We start from the raw sequence: 17,537 nt of genomic DNA, 5'->3' as shown, positions 1-17,537 counted from the left end.
GTCTAGGCATGGCCGTATGGCCAGCCTCCCAATGATCTAAGAACTAGATGTCCAAAGATGATCCTAAGATCGAAAATGATCAAAAGATGAAAAATACAATAGTAAAAGGTCCTATATGTAGAGAACTAGTAGCCTAGGGTTTACAGAAATGAGTAAATGACATAAAAACCCACTTCCGGGCCCACTTGGTGTATGCTTGGGCTGAGCATCGAAGCATTTTCGTGTAGAGACTTTTCTTGGAGTTAAACGCCAGCTTTTGTGCCAGTTTGGGCGTTTAACTCCCATTCTTGTGCCAGTTCCGGCGTTTAACGCGGGGCAGTTTTGAGCTGATTTGGAACGCCGGTTTGGGCCATCAAATCTTGGGCAAAGTATGGACTATTATACATTGCTGGAAAGCCCAGGATGTCTACTTTCCAACGCCGTTGAGAGCGCACCAATTGGGCTTCTGTAGCTCCAGAAAATCCACTTCGAGTGCAGGGAGGTCAGAATCCAACAGCATCTGCAGTCCTTTTTGGTCTCTGAATCAGATTTTTGCTCAGGTCCCTCAATTTCAGCCAGAAAATACCTGAAATCACAGAAAAACACACAAACTCATAGTAAAGTCCAGAAAAGTGAATTTTAACTAAAAACTAATAAAAATATACTAAAAACTATCTAAAACATACTAAAAACATACTAAAAACAATGCCAAAAAGCGTACAAATTATCCGCTCATCACTGTCCGACCCGGGTTACTTGACGACAAGTCGATCGATCTCTTCATGTCAGGATTATCTGACCTCTTCTTCGAGAGCTCGGCCGAATCACCAGGAAAAGCCCAAAAAAGGGCCCAACAGAGGAACACGACCCAAATCCTAAGGCAGCCCAAGCCTATAGAGATAAGGGCGGTACCCTTAAAGATAAGATGACTTCACCTGAAGATAAGATAAGATAAGATAACTATCTTATCTCCAGAAAGGTCACCCCTCATCATTATAAATACACTGGAGCACCCAGGTATAACTCATTCTCTGATTCTACTAGAAACCTGCTTAATACCCTTGCTAACTTAAGCATCGGAGTCCCTTGCAGGTACCACCACCCTCCAGTGACGAAGGATTAGCACCACCACCAAATCCAACAAGTCGGACGCGGCGGCTCCGGCCACTATCATCAAGTCGGACACGTCAGCTCCGACCAGTACAGAAGATCTCGTCCGAGATCGACCTACAGTTTCAGGTAACCCTCGGAACACTATCTAAGTTAGTTAATTTTATTAAAATTATTGAAAATTTAGTTAAGTTGGCTAATCTGATGAAATGCACTTTTTTTCTTGGACTAGAGTAAGAAAAGTACGTTTTTAAATCCATCATATAATTATTTTATTAAAATAACATATATAATCATATATAACAAAATTTATTAACATTATACTAAAAGCTTAAAAATCATTTATAAAAATACTTATAATTAACCAACATTATCAAAAAAATAGAAGAAAAGTTAGTGCATTAAAAAATATTAAGAATTTTAAATTAAAAAAAATTAAAAAAAAATTGGTGAAGGTATTGATTTGGTTCACCACATTCAATTTAAAAGGCTAAAATGAATCTTTTAACACAAAAGTTTCGTTTGATAAATTTTTTTTAAGAGGTGTTTATATTTTTTAAAATTACAAAGGTAATATAACCTCATACATTAAATTTTAAAAGTTATTTTACTAAATACAATTGCTATTATTTACATTTATTAAAAGTTATTTTTAATTTAATTTTAAAATATAAATACTACAATTTTTAAAAAATTATATTTTAAAAACTATTTAAAAATCATTTTTGATTTGATTTTACAAATAGTTGCTACAACATTTAAAAACTATCTTTTAAAAGAGCTTTTCTTTAAATAAATAAAAAATATCATATTTACTCTTTTAATCCATTTTTTAATTTTTTATCGTTTTGAACTTTCCACAACTATGTTGGAGGCAACAATATTATTGTAGGCATTGACTGCGAAATAAGGTAAGAAACTATAAGGTTTAATTACTTTATTGGTTCCTATAGTTTTGAGAAATTTTTAATTAAGTTTTTATAAATTTTTTTTTAATTGGATTTTTATACCAATTTATTTTCAATTAATTGGTTTAATTGTATAGGGACTCAACTAAAAAAAATTAGTGCAAAAACTCAAATAAAAAAAAAGTGTAGGGACTCAATTAAAAAAAATTGGTACAAGAACAAAAAAAAAAAGTATAGAAACTTAATTAAAAATTTCGCAAAACTTATAAAACAAACCAAATTATAACACAGCCGTTGCCAGCGCAACAATTGCTGGCCATGTAATAATGTAATAATGAGTTGAATGTCAATGTATCCAAAATACGTATATTATTGTAACGATTTAACTATAAGTCTACAATATTACGTACTCGTATTTTTCTACTTGTATAGTTAATTAAATATTCGATTTGAAAAAAAAAATAATGATTTAAATCTTTTAAATAGAAAAAATACAATTTAAAATTTTAAAATTATCTAAGATATGTACAAAACTTAGTACGTCAACCTAATATTTTGGATAATCTTGTGTTGGTTATTTTTACTTTTTCATTTCATCCAATCTTATTCAAATAATTTAAAATTTTATAATTAACAAAATTTTTAATTTAAAATTTAGATTAATATAATTTAAATTAATGATTAAATTCAATTCAATAAAAATAAATGTACTAGTATTATTTTTTATGAACTAAAAAAAATACAAATACAATATTACGAGTATATTTGTTTTTATTGAATATTAATTTTTAAAACTTTTTTAAATATGAATACAACTATTGGATGACTATTTGATAATTTCTATATTCTATATTTAATAAAAAAAATAAGTTATCTAATTATTGCTTGTTATATAGTGTTGTCAGCTATATCGCAAGCAAAACCTGCGTTATAGTTTGAGATTTGTATCGTTGCTATAACACTGGCAGCAAATGCGCAATGCTCTACAGTGTTCTTCCTCAATTACTACGTAGTCTTTGACTGTGTTATAGTGCCTGACTGCGAAATAAAGAAACAATATCTAAAACGATAAAAAATTTAAATTTTAACTAAAATCGTAAATATGATTTTTTTTTATTTGTTAAAAAAAAAACTTTTAAAAGCTAGTTTTTATAAGTTATTTTTGAAAAGTAAAAGATTTTAACAAATCAAGTTAAAGTTCGAGACAATTTGATGCATTTACAATGATGATATAATAGATGACACATAGACAAATCATATTATGATACATAACACCAAATTGATATGTGGGCAAATAAAATTGTGGCATGTTGCGTCATCTTCACCATATCACGTGTCACTGAGTGGTCCATCTTCACATAGATGTAGTCAAATCATGATATGACACATTCATTAAAGATCCATACATGTAGTCAAACCATGATGTGACACGTTCACTAAAGATCCATGTCCACAAGCCCCATCAACAAGCCCCATCAGCAAGCTGTTAATGGAATGTAGGTCAAGGACTAATGTGATATAAATTTCAGAGACATAATTAATGTAATTGGGATCTAAATAATTATTTTAGCGTAGACAGTTAATCTCAGAAATCATTTTGGGGTTTAACTTAAAAAAAATATTTTACACATGATATTTTAAAAAATTAACTCCACCTATGCACATAGTGGATCCTAAACCCAAGTAAAAGAATAGGTTGAATTAGACAACACCTTGTATGGCTCGAATTTTGTATCAAATGAACAAGAGCCGCTGCATCAATGTTCGAATGTATTGCAAAATGGCTTATTTGCGAGGAAAAAATAAACCCATTATCATTTTGCAACACCCTATTCCAAAAGGCATTTTTGCGAACTAAAAATGTTATTTATACACTAAAATTAGCCACTAAAATTATATTTATACACTAAAATTAGTCACTAAAATTAACTACCATGTATTTATGTATAAATACATGTATTGTATAGCTTATTTTTAACATATATTTTATTTTCCAACATATATTTTATTTTAATGACTGATTTTAGTGAACATGTAACATTCTCATTCATGAAAATAAGCCATTCCACAATATTCTCATGCGAAATTACAAATTGTTGTGCAACTTGTTAAAGCAAGACCATTGCGAAATAGTATCTGTTGCGTAATTATGCAACTTTTCCAACTCTTTCGTATGTCTAGAAATATTTTATTCTTTTATATTTATTAAATAAAAAAGAGATAAAATTTTAGCCAACTACTTCATAATACAAGCCAACAAATTTAAAATTAAAGACGGACAAAAAATTTTTAAGGGACCAAGTATGCATTTAAATAAGAAACAAAATAGTCACCAAAAAAATAAGAAACAAAATGGTAAGATTGGCCATAGTTTCATTTGCAAGTTGTAACACATAAATACACCTCTGGTAAAAGGGTTGTTGAATATAGTATATTATAGTTATTATGTAAGATGCCATTGGAACATAGCATCTAATTCAGGAGTTAATGATAGCAAGACGAGCATGTGCACATTAAGAGCAAAACTTAAGGTACGAAAAAAGAAAACCAATTATGTAACTTGTTTGTTAGAATAGTCACCTTGCAGTGCAGACAGACCCCTTGATCTAAACTCTAAACACTGCGTCTGCATGAATCATGAATATCTTTCTTAACAAGTAGCAGTTTTATTTTATTATGCACTTCCCACAGAAAGTGTCAATTGTTCCCGGCTCGTCAAGGATTCTCTCAGGTAAAAAGATACCTGTGATTTTGGTCAAAAAGGAAGAATGCTAGTCAATTAAGGGATACCTCCCATTCAAGGGTTCCGCCTGCAAACATGGGAACGATGTCTCCGAACGGAAAAGATAACAGTTCAGGTACTTTCCATGGAGCCTTCTTTAGAGTAAGCTTTGACTTGTTTCTGGGTAAGCCATAGAAGTCAGACCCATTAAAGCTTGTAAAGGCCTCCAACTTATCGAGTGCACCAGCCTGCAACATGTAAAAATAACTTCAAGATAATATAAAAATTAAAATGCTTTCATAGGCAAGGTAGCATGTAAAGTGTGGGTTTTTCATTTGGTTATATTACATCTCATGGAAAAACAAGATTAATGCATGAGTCATGCATGCATATGAAGTATTCATGATAGTACTAAAATTATATGTATGTCTATTGATATTCACTGCAAAATATAAAAGGATATGTGAAAATTTCGCATACAGAGAACGCCTAGAAGTGAAAATTTAGGAATTTTACACAGCAAAACTAGTTTGCAAATCTTTTGAAACTTAAAAGTGACATGTTGGTCACAGAAAACACAAATTGCTAAAATGAAAAATGAAAAGGAGTACTCTAATAATTGTTAAAGAAATATACGTTTGACACAAAAATGAAAGTGTGCACCTCCTCAAAGACTTTGGCATAGACTGATAGAGCAACAGGAGCATTGAATATGCCAGCACATCCACAAGCACATTCCTTTTTACGCTTTTCATGTGGAGCACTATCAGTTCCGAGAAAAAATCTCTTACTTCCGCTAGTGACAGCCGAAACAATAGCCTGTCCTATGAAGAGAAAAAAAAAAGAGTTCAAGGTAAGATAATATAGTTTTGCAATAGAAATTAATTTAATAATAATTAAAATGATTAATAAGTTCGCAACAAATATTTCAAGCTAATTATGTATGAGTCTGTTCAATAGACTCCATAACTCTTCAATAAGACTTCTCTTTACAGCAAAGCTATAAGTTTCATATTCAAAATATAAGCTGATGCTGGAAGGCCATTCCAGGCTAGCAGCCACAGAAAACCAATATTTTCTAATTGTAGAAATAACATCAAATCCGATCAATGAAAAACTGAGATATTCGCTAAATATAATACAAGCAAACCATGGATTCATTCATGACCTTAAATAACTATTTCAATTTCATAACCATGAGAACTGACATAACATGTAAAGATGTTACAAATCTATTAAGGGGAAAAAACAAAGCTACATACTGTGGATCTCTCTTTTGAGAACTGGAAGACAGTAATTGTGAGGCTGCAAGCCACCTTGGAACAAAGCATTGCGGTTAAGGATAAGATGCTGAGGTGTAACAGTTGCACCTACAGAACCTGGAAAGGAAAACCATACATTAGTAAAATTTTAGAACATCACAGCATAATGATGAGAAAGCTCTTCTGAGAAATTGAAATAAGGTACCCTCTTTGCAAGACATAACAAACTTGACAGCATCCATGGTAGTAATATGCTCCATTACAATCTTAAGCTGTGGAAGCTTTTGCACCAAAGGCACTAAAATCGTTTCAATATAAACCTTTTCCCGGTCAAAAATATCAACATTTGGATCTGTAACTTCTCCATGAACCTGTCACATACACTGATTCGCAAATAAGAAAGTACAAACACGAACTTTCAATTTCATGTACATTATAGACAATAGACAAATCAACATGCAAAAAGAGAGTAAAACAATATTGGGCTAGCCTTGGCTTGCCCAAAGCACAACGTATAAAGTCTTCGAGTATTTGCACACAATTTTTAGAGGGGCATATTGTGATTTTGGTGTCAAATATAATAAATTTCATTGGAAAAGGTTTATTATAATTCAGACATGGTGTGATTAGCCATAAGAATAATGACATTGTAACTGAAATTGATTCACTATCTATAATTGGGGCAAGCATGTCATCTAAAAGCACGTAATGCATTGTTATTCATCAACTCACATACACACACACATATATAGAGAGAAAAAACGTACCAGTAATGGTAAATCTTGCTCAACCATTTCCTCAAGAACAGGAAAGCATTTTCCAAAAAGATCTGTAACACCATCTTGAGAATTTGTGGTAGCACCAGCAGGATACAACTTCACACCATAAACAGCTCCACTCTTTTCTTCCAAATACAATTAGCATAAATAATGTACTATAGTCAGAAGAATCAAGCCAAAGTTGAATAAGTATAGAGAATAGTATGAAATTAGATGACCAAACCATTGATTTCCATGTGAACGACAAAAATTTTGTACTTTTTATATCAATTAGTTATGTACACAAACATTAAGCTAGATCCTTTGCTCCATTGAACAAAGCTGAAAGCCTCCACTATGCATAAGAAAAGAGCAATAAATGGCATGGCCATCAAGAAATTGTTTTGTCTAAAGAAAGCGAAAAGAAAAAAAAGAAAAGCTCAAACTCATGATTACTGAAGTCTACACCAAGCAACATTGACCCCCACAGTAGAGAAATCCTGACTCAGGAGAAAGGAGTGAGAATAGCAGGGGGAAGAATTAGTGAGGACAGCAGGAAGTTGGTAATGCCGTAATGCTGACTAGGAAGAGATGTGGGTTTATGAGGAAAATTGAGAGACAGGACGCATGGTTCAATGAGAAAAAAATGATTGGAGCCAGTTAAGCAATTTCTAAGGAGGGTGGCTCCCATATGCATAGGAAATTTACTTGCTTTATAGCTTTTTAATATATTTTTCATACTTGCTTAAACACTTATACTGTTTCTTAAGATCAATACTAAATTATGATATCAGATTATGTTAATTATGCGTAGAGGTTTTCTTAACTTCTATCCCATACTCTATCCGTTTTGACACTTACGAATCATATATAATATGTTGTTCCATAGCTACTAACTAGTTAAATATCTGCCAATGATTACATCTCAAATTTCACCCCATAATAGTGGCTAATTGTGTTTGATATAAGAAATGCTTGACAGCAAAGATAATATCATGTTAGCTTGTCATGTAGCAACAAAACACAGCAGGAAATATGAAATAGAACTGATAAGGTAAAAGGTAAAAGAAGTTAATTTTAATAAAATTCTTCTAGTAAAACATAAAACCTTATACTAACAAAGACACATCAATTAAACATACTAACTATCTCCGCCAACGCTTTTTTTATTACTTGAAATTGCATAGGTAATTGGCAATATTTTGTTTAGATTCACATATTAACAAATTATACTCACTTGCACGTTTAATCTCATCAGGGCTTGTCATATCTGTTAAGTAAAGGGTCATCAAAGGAGTGAAGCTGCTATCTTTAGGCAATGCTTTCAAAATGGACTCCCTATAAGCCAAAGCAGCTGCAGTAGTAGTGATGGGTGGTTTCAAATTGGGCATCACTATTGCCCTTCCGAAATGCTTGGCACTGTAGAAGCAATATTTATTAATTAATATTCACTTCTGTTTCCTTTAAATGCAGTTAGCACAGTCATAGCTAAATAATAATAGACCATGTCCAAGGCTCTTTAGGCATCTGACAAAAATAAACAGCAAGAAATGCATGGAGTTTAACAAGTCTTTTCTATCAGAAATCAAATTACCTATGAGGGATGACACCTTCAAGTAGGTCACCATCACGAAGGTGAAGATGCCAATCATCAGGTTGTGTAATACTGAGTTCCATCCTTGTTCCTTTACAATTAAAGCGCTTATGATTTTCGAACCTTTTGGAAGAGAATCTCAGTACCTTTGGGAGAAGGATAACAATTTAATTACTAGCAGAATCAGAAAAACCGGAAGAGATTAATTCTTGATTTAATCATAAAATTTATTTAAACTTTATAGAAATAAAATGAAAATCTAGTTCAATATGCTATATTTATTGATGTTGATACTATGACTCACCATCTCCCCAAACATTCTACACTTATCCATGCAAAATAGCAACAAGTTCAATATGCAACACTTGTTGATGTTGGTACCATGACTCCCCTTTTCCCCAAACATTCTACAACTTTCCATGCAAAAATGGCAAGAAAAATATCATTTTTTTGTAGACACGGAGAATGGGATTGAAGAAGCATGAAAATGAAAGATGAATAAAACTACAATCAGAATATATATACATACTTGGCAAGGAAGTGGCAAAGTCTTTATCATTCCTTCCTAGTACTACTAAAGCATGAGCAAACTATCTGCTCAAAGAAGAAACTTATCAAAACAAACAATACAAACATGATTGGAAAAAATGCAGAAAGATCAAGTACGTCACCATTAAATATATTAGGAGAAACAAGTTAAGCATAGTAACAACTACATTTGTGATGAACAAATCAATGCATGTACGAATCTGCGAGAAGAGTTTACAAGAGCTTGCGAACTTGTGCGTTTTTTTACGAGTAAAATCTAAGTCCTAGATCAGTATAATAACAACCATAACAGCTATAATAGAACCCTGTCATTCTATCAAACACAACATAAGCATTCATTCACACAGCAATGAAAATATATTTATTATTGATCTGTTTCAATAAAAGAAAAATCTAAATAATGTACTTCTTGTTCAATTTAACTAAACTCGTATTTAAGGGGAAAAAAAACGCTTTAGTTTATACACTCACAACATATATTTTTTACAGAAAAAAGTATAAATATAAAAGAAAAATTATACACAAACAAAAAGCTAAAAATGAAACAGGAGCTAACGGTACTTACCGGAGAAGGGATCCGGTGACAGCCGTCGTGCTCTGTTTCCGGTGGAGGCAGGCGTCGGCACTGTCGATGGTGGAGAGTTCGATCGGAAGGTGACAGAACAGAAGTAACTACGGTGACGAGAACTAAGTTGCAAGAGGTCAACGTTGAGAATGAGATGCTCCTCTTTTTCCCTTTTTTTTTTTCTTTTCTTTTTTCTTTTTTTATTTTTGGGCTACAATAATAAGAAGATTAATGAAAAAAAAAACAAAAGTTTTGGGCCGATATAACCAGGCTGAAACTAAACAAAAAATAGAAGCCGAAAAGAATATTATATTGCTAGAAATGAAAATTCTGCAACTTGGCTGTCAGGTAGTTTAGTGGTATTTATTTTTGTTTAATTTTTGTTTTTGCTTCCTGGACGTTTTGTCCTTTTTCGTTTTACCAAAAATAACAAAATTTTTTTTTATCTAAATATCAGTGTAAAATTTTAAATTATAATGATCTAATTAAAATTTTGATAAAATTATAAAGATGTATAAAGTAATTAAACTTAAATAATAAAATATATTTTTAAAAAATACTATTTCCTTTGTGTCAAAATATAATTTATTTAGTTCGACTTTTTATGTTTTATTTTTATTTTTAATATTTTCTGTTTTAAAGGTGAATCAAAACCATCATATTATATAAATACCATAAAATAAGAATAAAGAGAAATGCTATATGAATCACTTTTGTATACACGCCTCTTTTAAAATTGAATAGTGCTAGGGAGCCAATGGCCTAAACGTACAATGTGTACAATGGGCTAAATCTTTGGTTTATGAATAAAATGAACATCACCTATTCGAACTCTTGACCTTCCGAATCTGTAACTCTAATACCATGTCCTGAAACCACTCATCCCAAAAACGTAACTTGATAGGACAATGTAACACTAATAATCATATCTCTAATACTTTCTAAACCTTCATTGTACACATTGTACGCTTAGGTCATTGGCTCCCTATACTTTCTCTTTAAAATTTTTCTATTTTTTGTATTAAAAATGATTGATAAACATTAGAAAAAGACAAAAGATTTGTCTTTTATACCATTAGAAGAATATATATAAGAGAGGTGAAAAAAATGGTCAAAAATCATTCTAAATAATTAGCCTTGTAGCCCCATCAAATTTTATAAATAAACATAAATACGTGTTGGCTAATTTTTGTATTTATTAAGTATTTTTGAATTTTTTATGTTCATAAATTGTTTGATTATTTTGGTAAGAAAAATTTAATTACTCTACCACAAAAACCTTGATTAGTCTACACAAAATATTTAATTCTTTCGGTAGCTAATTTCTTGTGCATTCATATAACATTTTTAGATGACAAAACATTGAAAATATAAAATATTAATTATTCTAATTTGACCTTTATTTTCCTACAAAATTGGAAAAATTTTAAAAGAAAAACTATATCCAACGAAAAATAAAGAATCCTGCAATTAAAGAGAAGTAGAGATTGCCAGATTGAAAACTTACCTTCAAACAGACACGGAGAAAATAGAGAACATCAACAAAAATCAATTATAAATAGCATTATTCTAAGTTAAATCAAACTGATGATATTGATTTGATTCAGAATATATACAGTGTTAGCGAGAAAATATAAGATGAGAAGACACCACATCCAACTCAAAACCTTAAGATAGTAAGTTAATGGGTCTCTTATCTTATAAACTCCTCACTCTTCCTTGCTTTCTTTAATGTAGGACTAACTTCATACACTCCTCACACTTGCAACATTAACGATTTCCCCCTCAAGTGTGAGCCTCCACATCAAACATCAACTCTCCATCTTTCTAACTCCTCCACCACGACTATTCGTTCATCACACCGCCGCAAAACACTACGGGACACGCCGCTCGAACCACCTTTTGTCGAGAAGACTTTCGATATTTCACCTTGAATACTCCTTAAAACCACCAGACCGATTAACAATCGGCTTTGATACTACTTGTTGGGCCAACCGTGGGGAGCTCTCGACCACTGGAAAGACTTCGGGGAGGAATCAAGCGAGAGAGCATAAGATGAGAAAACATCACATCCAACTCAAAACCTTAAGTTATCTCATCTTATGTTATCTCATTTAATTCCTCCCCGAAATTTCCCCAGTGGTGGAGAGCTCTCCACGGCGGCACAACATACAGTTGCATTTTTAATCAAAATCAAATTAAACTGAACCAATGTAAACGGAGTTTAATTTAGTAAATTTTATCCCATAAAAAAATTTAATAGATAAATAAAAATATCTTTTTTTATTAAATTAAAATTTAAAATGTATTGCTATCATTTATCATTGGTTTATTAATCTCATACATATTAAATCTCTTGTCATTTCCTTCATTCAAAGTAACTTTTAAATTTGTAAAACTCCTTCATTTTCGTCAATTGTTATCTTACTTCATCGTATCATATTATATCTTTTTTTATTTACCTTAATTATCTTTCGATTCAAAAACTTCTTTATCCTAGCCTATATATAATTCATAAGAGCTTATAACTCTTATATAAACTCAATTCTTTTTGGATTTTCTCTATCAAAATAAAAATTAATTTGTTACAGATTAAAATTTTATTTAAAAATTTATCATTGAATAATATGTTGCTACATACACAATGTAAAAAGAGCAAAAATCAAACAATGAGAATAAGAGCAAGAGAGAGGGGGTGAAAAATACCGGGTGGGTTAGAACTAGGCAATTTAGTAGAGATTCGAGGGCTTGAAATCGAGAAGAGTACTATCGTCTGGAAAATGAGTCGTTCTCTATTTTTGTATATCATCTTCCTGAATATATATCAAAGAAGGAGTTTGATGAGCGGATAATTTGTATACTTTTTGGCATTGTTTTTAGTATATTTTTAGTATGATCTAGTTAGTTTTTAGTATATTTTTATTAGTTTTTAGTTAAAATTCACTTTTCTGGACTTCACTATGAGTTTGTGTGTTTTTCTGTGATTTCAGGTATTTTCTGGCTGAAATTGAGGGACCTGAGCAAAAATCTGATCCAGAGACTCAAAAGGACTGCAGATGCTGTTGGATTCTGACCTCCCTGCACTCGAAGTGGATTTTCTAGAGCTACAGAAGCTCAATTGGCGCGCTCTCAACGGCGTTGGAAATTAGACATCCTGGGCTTTCCAGCAATATATAATAGTCCATACTTTGCCCAAGATTTGATGGCCCAAACCGGCGTTCAAAGTCACCTCAAGAAATTCCAGCGTTAAACGCCGGAACTGGCACCTAATTGGGAGTTAAACGCCCAAACTGGCACTAAAGCTGGCGTTTAACTCCAAGGAGAGTCTCTACACGAAATTGCTTCATTGCTCAGCCCAAGCACACACCAAGTGGGCCCGGAAGTGGATTTTTATGTCATTTACTCATCTATGTACTAGTTTTCTATAAGTAGGACCTTTTACTATTGTATAGGGACATCTAGATCTGGGTAGCTATCTTTGTTTTATGCTATCTTAGACCTTTGGGAGGCTGGCCATTCGGCCATGCCTAGACCTTGTTCTTATGTATTTTCAACGGTGGAGTTTCTACACACCATAGATTAAGGTGTGGAGCTCTGCTGTACCTCGAGTATTAATGCAATTACTATTGTTCTTCCATTCAATTCCGCTTGTTCTTTATCCAAAATATCACTTGTTCTTCAACATGATGAAGGTGATGATTGACGCCCATCACCATTCTCACCCATGAACAAGGTGACTGACAACCATTCTTGTTCTACAAGCATCTGAGGCTTAGTGAATATCTCTTGGATTCCTGATTGCACGATGCATGGTTGATCGCCTGACAACCGAGTGCTCGCCTGACAAACGAGCCAACCATTCTGTGAGATCAGAGTCTTCGTGGTATAGGCAGGACCTGATGGCAGCATTCAAGAGAATCCGGAAGGTCTAACCTTGTCTGTGGTATTCTGAGTAGGATTCAATGATTGAATGACTGTGACGTGCTTCAAACCTGTAACCTACTGGGCGTTAGTGACAGACGCAAAAGAGTGATTCTATTCCGGTAGGGGAGGGAACCAAACCGGTGATTGGCAGCACTGTGACAGAGTGTGTGCATTAGCTTTCACTGCGCGGATGGGAGGTAGCTGCTGACAACAGTGAAACTCTACACGAGCTTGCCATGGAAAGGAGTAAGAAAGGATTGGATGAAGGCATTAGGAAAGCAGAGAGACGGAAGGGAAGGCATCTTCATACACTTGTCTGAAGCTCTTACACCAATGACATGCATAAGTATCACTATCTTTATCTTCTATGTTATTTTCGTTCATCATCATATACATTTGAGTTTGCCTGACTAAGATTTACAAGATGACCATAGCTTGCTTCAATGCTAACAATCTCCGTGGGATCGACCCTTACTCACGTAAGGTATTACTTGGACGACCCAGTGCACTTGCTGGTTAGTTGTGCGAAGTTGTGTAATGCCATGGAATTGAACCACCAAGTTTTTGGAGTTCATGACCAGGGATTATGAGAGTTGTGAAAAGTATTGTTCACAATTTCGCGCACCAAGTTTTTGGCGCCGTTGCCGGGGATTGTTCAAGTTTTGAGCAAGCTTTTGGTAACAATGCCTGGGATTGTTCTGGTTTGGACAACTGACGGTTCATCTTGTTGCTTAGATTAGGTATTTATTTTTTTTTCGAAATTCTTGAAGATGAATTCTAGAGTTTCATGATGATTTGTTGAAATCTGGCTGGCTGAGAAGCCATGTCTAATCTGATTGGACCGAGGTTTCAACTTATCACCACAAGAGCTTGTTGATTCTCATCAATTTTGCTCTTGGAGCAGTGATCTGCTGAGATTTGGCTGACCTTTGGTCATGTCTAGTGTTTTGGACCGAAGCTTTCCTTGAAAGCTTGGCTGGCTGTGAAGCCATGTCTAATTCCTGGACTGGAGTCTTAGACTAGCATTGCACTGATTCCTGGAATTCTCATCAAGGATTTTGATACCTTTTCCCACTTAAATTTCGAAAAACACAAAAAAAAAAAAATTTTACAAAATCATAAAAACCAAAAAAATATTTGATGTTTCATGCTTAAGTCTAGTGTCTCATCTTAAGTTTAGTGTCAATTGCATGCATTCATTCATGTGTCTTAAGGATCCTCAAGTAATTCTTGATGATTTTTGTGTTCTAATCTTTGAATTCTATTGACTTGAAGCATTTTGTGTGTCTCATATGCATTCTCATATTGTTAGTGTCAGTAGTATACAAACTGCTAAGTTTGGTGTCTTGCATGCATTGTTAATTGATTCCTTTTGCATTTTGATTATTAAAAATCCAAAAATATTTTTAATTTGTGTCTTTTCAAGTCAATGATACAAAGAATTGAAGATTCAGAACATACTGCAGAGGAATTATACAGAAAAAGCTGAGCATTCAAAAATGCCCAGTGAAGAAGGCAGACTGGCGTTTAAACGCCAGCCAGGGCACCTGGTTGGGCGTTTAACGCCAAAAGAGGTAGCATTTTGGGCGTTAAACGCCAGAATGTATACCATTCTGGCCGTTTAACGCCAGGATGGTGCTAGGAGGAAGATTTTGTTTTCAAAATCAGATTTTTTTTTTTTAAAAGTTTTCAAAGTTTTTCAAAACCAAATCTTTTTCAAATCATATCTTTTCAATCAAATGTTTTCAAAATTAATTTCTTTCCTTTTTCAAAGATACTTACTAACAATTAATGATTTGATTCAAAATTTCAAGATTGTTACCTTTTCTGTTGAGAAAGGTTTAATGTTTGAATCATATCTTTTCTTGTTAGGCAAGTCATTAATATTTTTTTTAAAATCATATCTTTTCAAATTGTTTTCAAATCATATCTTTTAAAATTGTTTTCAAATCATATCTTCTCAATCACATCTTTTTAAAACCATAACTTTTCAATTAAATCTTTTTAACCACATCTTTTTCAAAATAGTTTTCAATCAAATCTTTTTAATTTCTAATTTCAAAATCTTTTTCAAAAATCACTTGATTTCTTTTTCACTTTTAATTTTCGAAAATTATCAATCAAATTTTCAAAATGTTTTCAAAATCTTTTAAATGAATTTTCGAAAATTCTCTTCCCTCCTTCCCACATCCTTCTATTTATGGAGTACCACTCCTTCTAAATGCACAATTCGAACCTTATCTAATTAAAGTTCGAATTCTTCTTCTCCTTCTTCTTTCTATTTCTCTTTTCCTCTGACATTTCAAGGAATCTCTATACTGTGACATAGAGGATTCCACACTTTTTGTTTCTTTTCTCTTTCCTATGAGCAGGAGCAGAGACAAAGGCATTCTTGTTGAAGCTGACCCTGAACCCGAGAGAACCTTGAAGAGAAAGCTAAGAGAAGCAAAGGCACAATTCTCTTTAGAGGACCTGACCGAATTCTTCAAGGAAGAAGAACACATGGCAGCCGAAAACAACAACAATGCCAACAATGCAAGGAAGGTGCTGGGTGACTTCACTGCACCTACTCCTGATTTCTATGGGAGAAGCATCTCTATCCCTGCCATTGGAGCAAACAACTTTGAGCTTAAGCCTCAATTAGTTTCTCTAATGCAACAGAATTGCAAGTTCCATGGACTTCCAATGGAAGATCCTCATCAGTTCTTAGCTGAATTCTTGCAAATCTGTGACACAGTCAAGACTAATGGGGTTAACCCTGAGGTCTACAGACTGATGCTATTCCCTTTTGCTGTAAGAGACAGAGCTAGAATATGGTTGGACTCTCAACCTAAAGAAAGCCTGGACTCTTGGGAAAAGCTAGTCAATGCCTTCTTGGCAAAGTTCTTTCCACCACAAAGATGGAGTAAGCTTAGAGTGGAAGTCCAAACCTTCAGACAGAAGGATGGAGAATCCCTCTATGAAGCTTGGGAAAGATACAAACAATTAATCAGAAGATGTCCTTCAGACATGCTTTCTGAATGGAGCATCATAGGTATTTTCTATGATGGTCTCTCTGAACTATCCAAGATGTCTTTGGATAGCTCTGCTAGAGGATCTCTTCATCTGAAGAAGACGCCTGCAGAAGCTCAAGAATTGATTGAAATGGTTGCAAATAACCAATTCATGTACACTTCTGAAAGGAATCCTGTGAACAATGGGACTAGTCAGAAGAAAGGAGTTCTTGAGATTGACACTCTGAACGCCATATTGGCTCAGAACAAGATATTGACTCAACAAGTCAATTTGATTTCTCAAAGTCTGTCTGGAATACAAAATGCACCAAGTAGTACTAAGGAAGCTTCATCTGAGGAAGAAGCCTATGATCCTGAGAACCCTTCAATGGAAGAGGTGAATTACCTAGGAGAACCCTATGGAAACACCTACAATTCTTCATGGAGAAATCACCCCAATTTCTCATGGAAGAATCAAGAGAGACCTCAACAAGGTTTCAATAACAATAATGGTGGAAGAAACAGGTTTAGCAATGGCAAGCCTTTTCCATCATCTTCTCAGCAACAGACAGAGAGTTCTAAACAGAATACTTCTGACTTAGCAACAATGGTCTCTGATCTAATAAAGACCACTCAAAGTTTCATGAATGAAACAAGGTCCTCCATCAGAAATTTGGAAGGACAAGTGGGTCAGCTGAGCAAGAAAGTTACTGAACTCCCTCCTAGCACTCTCCCAAGTAATACAGAAGAAAATCCAAAAGGAGAGTGCAAAGCCATAGACATGGCCGAATGTGGAAAGGAAAGAGAGGAGGAGGACGCCACTGAGGAAGACCTCAGTGGGCGTGTACCAATCTCCTCTGAGTTCCTCAATGAGGACCAATGGGAATCTGAGGCTCAAAATGAGACCATAGAGATTCCATTGGACTTACTTCTGCCATTCATGAGCTCTGATGAGTATTCTTCCTCTGAAGAGGATGAGTATGTCACTGAAGAGCAAGTTGCTAAATACCTTGGAGCAATCATGAAGCTAAATGACAAGTTATTTGGAAATGAGACTTGGGAGGATGAACCACCTTTGCTCACCAAAGAACTGGATGACTTGTCTAGGCAGAAACTGCCTCAAAAGAGGCAGGATCCTGGGAAGTTTTCTATACCTTGTACCATAGGCACCAT

General features: G+C 33.8%; 1 protein-coding gene and 1 non-coding gene across 6 annotated transcripts; both read right to left on the bottom strand.

Annotated features, from left to right (window-relative positions):
* Positions 1-3,209: 3,209 nt before the first annotated feature.
* LOC130963705 (dihydroorotase, mitochondrial-like) lies at positions 3,210-9,627 on the bottom strand. 5 transcript variants are annotated; one of them, XR_009079830.1, is made up of 11 exons: positions 9,448-9,593; positions 8,863-8,927; positions 8,638-8,746; positions 8,334-8,479; positions 7,977-8,158; positions 6,749-6,885; positions 6,187-6,352; positions 5,982-6,098; positions 5,383-5,543; positions 4,578-4,967; positions 3,210-3,480 (listed from the first exon to the last, which is right to left on the bottom strand). XR_009079830.1 is itself a non-coding variant. In XM_057889805.1 (10 exons), exons 3-10 carry the CDS (start codon positions 8,737-8,739, stop codon positions 4,773-4,775), a joined length of 1,206 nt encoding a protein of 401 aa, XP_057745788.1. In that variant the 5' UTR covers positions 8,740-8,746; positions 8,863-8,927; positions 9,448-9,593; the 3' UTR covers positions 4,343-4,772. The 5 variants fall into 5 exon arrangements, 4 of the variants coding, with proteins under 4 accessions (XP_057745788.1, XP_057745790.1, XP_057745789.1 ...); XM_057889805.1 differs by lacking the exon at positions 3,210-3,480 and having other exon boundaries at positions 4,343-4,967; XM_057889807.1 differs by lacking the exons at positions 3,210-3,480; positions 8,638-8,746 and having other exon boundaries at positions 4,343-4,967; positions 9,448-9,627.
* Positions 9,628-16,278: 6,651 nt separating this feature from the next.
* Positions 16,279-16,386, bottom strand: LOC130964261 (small nucleolar RNA R71). Its single transcript, XR_009080362.1, has one exon. It is a non-coding gene; the product is annotated as a small nucleolar RNA R71 (small nucleolar RNA).
* Between the last annotated feature and the right edge of the window lie 1,151 nt (positions 16,387-17,537).

This window comes from Arachis stenosperma, chromosome 2 (assembly GCF_014773155.1).
Source record: "Arachis stenosperma cultivar V10309 chromosome 2, arast.V10309.gnm1.PFL2, whole genome shotgun sequence".
Lineage (NCBI taxonomy): Eukaryota > Viridiplantae > Streptophyta > Magnoliopsida > Fabales > Fabaceae > Arachis > Arachis stenosperma.
Note: the sequence above shows the minus strand (reverse complement) of the source record. Positions and strands in the feature narration are given on the sequence as shown.

Bases quoted from the DNA above. Each gene is read 5' to 3' on its own strand.
- LOC130963705 (XM_057889805.1), bottom strand. From the start codon at position 8,739: ATGTTTGGGGAAAAGGGGAGTCATGGTACCAACATCAACAAGTGTTGC. The intron at 6,353-6,748 runs GTACGTTTTTTC...TGTATGTGACAG, and splicing joins AGCAAGATTTACCATTACTG to GTTCATGGAGAAGTTACAGA. The intron at 4,968-5,382 runs GTGCACACTTTC...TACATGTTGCAG, and splicing joins ATGCCAAAGTCTTTGAGGAG to GCTGGTGCACTCGATAAGTT.